We start from the raw sequence: 7,041 nt of genomic DNA, 5'->3' as shown, positions 1-7,041 counted from the left end.
TCCTCATTGAAGACTCCTCAATCTCCCTTACCCCCATTCCCCCCACCCGGTGCCTGGAAAGGACAGACAAGACCTCGCACAATTCACAGGGAAAAACTTGGTAGAGCTCCCCAGCTTACTGCATTCCAAGGGGCGCCTGGGATGTGCTCCCCCTCCCCTGCAGTCTGAGTACCACGTAGGAGTGAGTGCAGGGCCCGTGTGGACCCAGCAGGGCCCGTGTGGACCCAGCAGCTCGAGGGTTATTTCACAGCGTGGCCGCTCTCCCTTGAGAGGAGCGAGGAGGCGAGTGTAGCTAACTCAGCAGTGGAGACAGCCCCCGGGGGCTGCAAAGCCAGCAGGGCTCCTATTCAGGCACTGACCCACCAACTCTGTGTGCCTTAGTGAGAAGGGGGGGGGGGGGAGGAGGCAGCTGCATTTGTTCCAAGATGAGCTTGGTGATGTGGGTGTCGTCCTTTCACAAGAGCTACAAACCCGCCTGCTCTCTCTCGCCTGTCACCTGGGGATTAGATTTCTAGAGAAATAAGAACTTGTTTCCTCTGGAAAGTTTCAGGGGAAATGAAAAGGTGCTAGGTTGACTCAATCTGAGAGCCCGAGAGGCCGGATCCCATGGGCAGCCGGCTCACTTTGCTCATCAGAAGCTTCCCGCGGGATCCTTGCGGCTCACCGCACCTCCCCACTCAGCTGGGCGTTACGAGCCTCCACCAACCCAAATATAACCACCACCAAAGCAAGCAAGCATGCTGGGATAGGGTGCAGGGGAGGTCACAGGGGAGGTTGGAAAAACTGTCCCCCAAAAGTCACAGCAGCGAGAGGTCACGCCAGCTCAGCAACTTGGGCGGGAATAGCCAGGGGGGTTCCTTTGGCCAAAATTTGCCATCGAGTTTGGGACGTTTTGAGACATTCTCCTTCCGCTTTCGCCCCCCCCATTTGCAGTGAGAGAACTCTGTATGTGTGTGTGTGTGTGTGTGTGTGTGTCTGTGCATGCCTGTCCATGCGTGTGGCATGTGTCTGCAGGAGAGGTCTGCATAGGGGGGTATCTGTGGGTGCCGATAGACACGCTGTGCATTACGCGCACACAGATTATGTTAAAAGAACATGAAGCTTGCAAAAGCAAGCAGCCAGCTGTCCGGAAAGGCCAAGGTGAAACCTGTTTACACGACTGTCACACTGCCCTCTCCAGCAGCTGCACCGAGTGTGTGCAACCCTCCCTCCCCCCTCTGACACACTGGACCAAATGATCCCTAGACCCCCAACCAGCCTCTTCCCGCCAGCCTGCTGGGGCTGACAAGGAACTGGGGTCAGAAGAAGAAGGGGACAGGTGGGGGGACACACGAGGCAAAGGCTGAGATGGAAAAGGGAAGCATTGGCCTCAGGGTCGAAGGGAAGGGTTGCAGGAGGGCATAGGTGTGCAAGGGGTGGCCTAGGAGGGAGGGCCAGGGGCTTCTTATCCCTGGTAGCTGCAAACCCCCTTGTGAGGTCCCGGAGGGTCCCGCAGGGGTGGATTTGAGAGCGACAGAGCCCCTGACTCCAACTCTGCAGGAGTTGTGGGGGGAGGAGTCTGGCTGGCTCTTTTCCCCCCTTTCCCTGTTCCCGGCCCCCCGATTCCCCCAGCTGCCCCTGCTGAGGTGAGGACTCTCCCACTCAGATCCAGTGGGGGGGAGGTGGCAACTGTGGTTTTTAACCCTCTTTTCTGAGCTGGAAATGACAAATGGGGGAGCGGACAGAACTTCCCTTGCTCCACAATCCAGGGGTCCATGTGGGCCCCAATCCTGGCTCCTTCCATTGCCCCTGGGGGGGGGGTGTTTTTCCCCCTCAACTCTGCGTTCCCGTCAGGCTGGGAGGTGGGAGAGGTTGCTGGTCCGTGGGGCTCAGAGACACAATCTCCATGGGCAGCAGAGGGTTAGAAAGCCCCCGGCTCCGCTCTCAAGGGAAATGGACAGGATCCAACCCCACAGGTGCTCGCTGGATGGATCCTGCATACGGCGATGGGAGCATCATGGATGAACAAGCCCCGAGAAGGGAGTGGAGGGGGAGCTGGGGCCTTCCCCTGGGGAGGGGCAGGAAGGGGAAGGTCCCCGGGCTCTCTGGGCCCCAGAACTGGCTGGCAGGAGAGGCAAAACCAGGCCCCTTGTTCCCGCTGGGATCCTTTGCCAGGTTTTCTCTCTTGCTTGCTGCCATTAAGCTCCGCCTCCAGGCCACTTGGGAGTGGGCGGGAATTCCCTATATATAGGCTGGTCCATAGCTCAGCTGTAGGCTAGTGCTTGGGTGGTGGCCAATTTAGCCTGTGTCTGTAGAAATAACACCAGTGCCATCCGCCCTTTGTCTCCCTCTCAGAGAGGGACGCCTGTGGTAATTCCTTGCCAGTGAGGCAGTGAGTAGGCTACGGAGCTCCTGGCTTCCCAGGCATATGATCTCAGCTGGGGGAGCCTTGGCAGAGGCTGGGGAAGGCGAGTGAGCTAACTGCAGTGGGGCTCGGGGGCAGAGCTGAGCAGCTCCCTGCCCTCTCTGGGAGCTCACTGGTGACCCTCGAAGCCTGAGCCCATGAAACCCCCAGGGCCATGCATGACACCTGCACATGAATCCACTAATCCGCAGCCTGAGTGCAGACACTAGCCCTGGGCTCTAAAGCAAAGGAATGCCCCGTTCCTCTCTTAGCTGGGGAATAGAGGGCAGCATTGGTCTGCCCAAGCAGGGCACGCTCCATGGAACCCAAACCAGCCCAGAACTGTGTGCCCAGGCTCAGGATGTGAACTGCGGTATCACAGCTAAATCCCAGCTAAATTCCCCCTGGAGGGGGATGCTGCCCTCGGGCTCTGGATACTGGGTTGCATTCCTGGGTCTGCTGCTGGGTGACCGAGCGGAAGTCCTTTCCCCTCTCTGTAACCTCTGTTTATGTCCTATGGGGATAATGCTGCCTGTGTACAGTGCTTTGAGATGTATGGATGGAAAGAGCTATGGAAGAGCTCAGCATTGTTATTTAATCCCTCCCCGGCTGCTGTGTCAGCTAGTGAGCGGATTCCTGTTCACTTCCTGTCCCAAACTGTTGTGTTGCACTGCTGTTAAACCCCCAGCCTGTCCCACCCCAGTTGCAGCTGCATTCCAATAGGTGAGGGAAGATATCACAGTTTGCAAAGCCTGTGGGGCTAGAGAGATGCTGGGGGAGCAGAGATGGTTATGGTTATCTCTTTGTGTAGCTACTCCAGAGACCACACAGGGGTTTGGGACGGGAAGGGCAGGGGGAGATAGGTATCATACAGCAGCCTGCATATCCCACCGGGATGTGCCGGGGGAGGGGGGAATAGGGGTGATAGCCAGAGACAGAGGGGGGAAATAATGCACCATGTACATTAGGGGCAGAGTTTGCCAGGAGATGGCAGCAAGGCATGAATGAGACAGCGGTGACTTCAGGGCCAGCAAGTGGCAGGCAGCTTGCCTGTGGGACTGGCTGGCTCAGGGACTGGGATATGGGGCCTTTCCCTTGTCGAAGGTTTTAGTTCTTATCTAGCATCTGGTCAGAGGGGCTGCTGGCTCAGTGCATAGGGAAGGGGATATGAGAGATGTTTCTGCTTTCAGAGGCACTGGGTCCAATCTAGCCCCAGGGCAGGGGACTGGCTGGTTCAGGGGGTCTGGGACTGGAATATGAGGCGTTTCCCCTTCAGAGGGTGCCAGTTCCAATTCAGCCTCAGCACCTGAAAGTCATTCTTATCTGACATCCAGTCAGCAGCCCCACCTGAAACAAGGTGCTGGGTCTCCACTTGGGCCGGACAAGCACCCATATCTCGCACACTCTCCCATCTCCATTGGGAGGAACTGCCCCTCCTTGTTGGCAGCCTTAGCGGAGAGGCCAAGGAACCAGGGAGATGGAGCACCCTTCACCTCTATAAAGGGGAGCTCTTTCCAGAGCAGGGCTAAGGCCTAGGGCGTGGTGGGATGCTGTGTGTCGAGGGGACGCTTTCCCTGCCATCGAGCCCATATTTGCTACTTCAATGAGATTTGGGCTCCCGAACTTGTTAAGGCTCCTCTGAAAATTCCAGCCTGGAGTGTCCTGAGATCCTTGAATGGATGGTGCCTCATAAGGCAAAGACATTTATTAATGATATGACTGTCCATTGCCCAACCAGGAACCACGAGCGAATTACAATTTCAGTGCAAACTCACTTCTCCTGAATACTCCTGTGCCTTTAGTTTAACTCAGTAGCACCTCCGATGGACAATGTACGGCCCATGCTCTGTGTACTGCTCCTTTCGAATCCAACACGACTGGAAGTTCTTCAAGGAAGCCAGGATGGAGCCTCCAGTCCAAGCAGCATAATTCCTCAGCGGGATGGAGGAAACTCTCAGCTTGATGTTAGCTGGCACTTTCTGAAGGAGCTCACTGGTAAACCTCTTCTCCAGCCCCTCAAAGAGAGAGGAACCTCCACAGAGAAGTACATTTTGGTACATATCTCTCCTGGCTTCTTTGGGAACTTTATTTAAGCTTCTCTGGGCCATGGTGTGGATGCCCACAAGGGAAACACCGGGCATCTTGGGGGGGTTGAATAATCTCTCTGGGCACTGGAATCGCTCTTTCCCTAGGCTGATGATCTGGCCGTCCGGCAGCTGGAAATCTACCATGTATTCCTCGTTGGGAAGATTGCACTCGCTTTCAATGTCAGCAGGGACGTAGCAGAACTTATGCTTGATGTATTCCACAATATGCATCATCCTCTCATTAAACGCATGCCCAGTGTCCCTGAGAAGCTGTAGCAGAAAGGAGGTCAAGTGAGATCCGGCAAGATCCATTCTCTCAATGGCATGTGGCAAGTTATAACCGTCAAGGACCGGTACAGTGTGGGTCACTGCATAACCCGTATCTACCACCAAGCCACTGATTTTCCCATGGGCATATACCGACAAGACAGAGTGATAAGCAATGTACATGCCAGGAGAGTTCAGAGATTCAAACACCACTTCCACCATCTTCTCTCTGTTGGTGGTAGGGCTGAGGGGTGGATCTGACATCAATAGAGCATGCTCTTCTGGAGGAACTTTAAGGTCATGATAGAACATGTGTCTCCAGAGGACTTCTGCTGCCTCCCAATCGATGATGATGCCATTCCTCACAGGAAAAATGATCTCTGCATTGGGTTGCAGTCGGGCTCTCTCTCCAACAAAAGTGTCTGGTCCGGTCCTTTCAGACTTTATTGACCCCTCTGAAAGATGGCCGACCAAAGTACCAACAATGGATTTGGGTTTCTGCTGCCCAGCAAACCCTCCTTTACAGCTCCCAGTACCTGTTTCTATCACAACGGCTCCTGTCTTCTTCACAACAGGGCGGTCTTTCGCAGGGGAACTAGACCACTCTCTAGTGAACCTGCTTTCTTCTGCTGCTCCTTTAGCCTTGAGGTACTTATCTGGAGAATGGGCCCCAGATCTTAGAGAGGGGCTCCTTGTCCCTAGACTGCCTGATTGTGAATTCATTGACCTTGAAGTCACCATTTCCTCGTTCATCGTTCTTGGAGTCATGGGGTCTGGACTAGATAGTCTTGAGCTACCTATCCATGGACTGTCTGAAGACATTCTAGTGGAGGCAGAAACAACCTCCCTAAAGGTAAAATGGGAAGTGGCTTTTAGGGGAGTTAGCTTAGTTCCAGGACAGGTTTGATCACTGTTGTCATAGTGAGAACTATGACATCATTCCAGCTTCTTCAGTGAAGCTGTTTCAACAGGATACGCTGATCACAATGGATGATGCATTTCCCCAACCTGGTGGTTTGGCTGACTGTGTTAACATTCCATTCCCTTCTGGTTCCTGTTTGCCTTCATTCTCTGCCTTTCTTCCATCCCTGCCCATCTGATCTGAAATGAGACTTTTGTTGTTCGTTTTTCACTGTATCTTTCTGACCCCATTTGTACTTGACCTAACCCATTGTGCCTGTTTCATTTTTTTAACTAATAGCTATAGGATAAAGCTAGAAGTTGAATTAACCAGTCTTTGGGCCAAAGGAACCCAATATAAAGTGTCTGCTTCGTGATCCTTTCAAAGAGCTTTATACTGATATCAGTTGAATGTTGGTAGCATTATTTTAAAGGAGCAAAAAGATAATTCACCATTAACACTGTTGTAACAAAGTGTACAAATGGTAATTGGCGGGAATTGAACGAAGGACTGTTAGCAGCAAAGCTGGTATTATCAAAGGGGTACAGGGGAATAAGGGAGGGATAGCTCAGTGGTGTGAGCATTGGCCTGCTAAACCCAGGGTTGGGAGTTCAATCCTTGAGGGGGCCATTTAGGGATCTGGAGCAAAAATCTGTCTGGGGATTGGTCCTGCTTTGAGCAGGGGGTTGGACTAGATGACTTCTTCCAACCCTAATATTCTATGATAAGGGCCTGACTTCCATGAAACATGGGCATCTAACTCCCTTTAACTCTGTTGACAGTCCCAGGCCCAGTCTCTGCCACTTGAGCCAACTGAGAACTCCTCTAGTTGTGAGAAAGTAGCCAGCTATCCTCATCTCTGGGACTGCCAATTGGAGGGAGACATGGGTTGAGGGCTGCACCAATGCCAGTTTTTAAAGGTGTTTAAGTGTCTAAAGATGCAGATAGACCTCTAATGGGATATTCAAAAGCACTTAGGTGCCTTTAAAAATCAGTCCCTAAAACAATGGATTATTCTCTCCAACCTTTAAAAAACAGGAGACTGCAGGACACCCTACCTGCGCTGATCCCCCTGACCACCAGGTGTCACTACTGCACCGCAGACAGTTGCAGCTATAGCAGAAAATGACGGGTGTCAAGCGACCAGCACCACTGGCCTTTTTGATGATTTCTTTTAAATATTGTAAGTGTGTTGAGGGCTTGTAAAGGGCGACAGCTCTGGAGACAGAGTTAGTTAGTATTATGACAGCAGCATCCAGAAGCCGTGGCTGAGATATGGCCCCACTGTGCTAGGTGCTGTACAAAAAACATGGTGAAAGAGACAAGCGCTGCTCTGATGAGCTTACGATTTAAATCGGCAAGGTGGGGACACACAGAGGTAAGAGGGGAAAGAGAGGATGTGA

At 52.9% G+C, this 7,041-nt stretch overlaps 1 protein-coding gene across 1 annotated transcript; it reads right to left on the bottom strand.

The window, feature by feature from the left end:
- Positions 1-4,191: 4,191 nt before the first annotated feature.
- On the bottom strand, positions 4,192-5,559 carry ACTL9 (actin like 9). Its single transcript, XM_065422305.1, has one exon. The coding sequence runs from the start codon at positions 5,557-5,559 to the stop codon at positions 4,192-4,194; it is 1,368 nt and encodes a 455-aa protein (XP_065278377.1).
- Positions 5,560-7,041: the final 1,482 nt, after the last annotated feature.

The sequence above is a fragment of the Emys orbicularis genome, chromosome 24, assembly GCF_028017835.1.
Source record: "Emys orbicularis isolate rEmyOrb1 chromosome 24, rEmyOrb1.hap1, whole genome shotgun sequence".
NCBI lineage: Eukaryota > Metazoa > Chordata > Testudines > Emydidae > Emys > Emys orbicularis.
This window is presented reverse-complemented; position numbering and strand designations above follow the sequence as displayed.

What these genes read in the sequence shown, in the direction of transcription:
- ACTL9 (XM_065422305.1), bottom strand. Translation starts at nt 5,559, where the DNA reads ATGTCTTCAGACAGTCCATGGATAGGTAGCTCAAGACTATCTAGTCCA.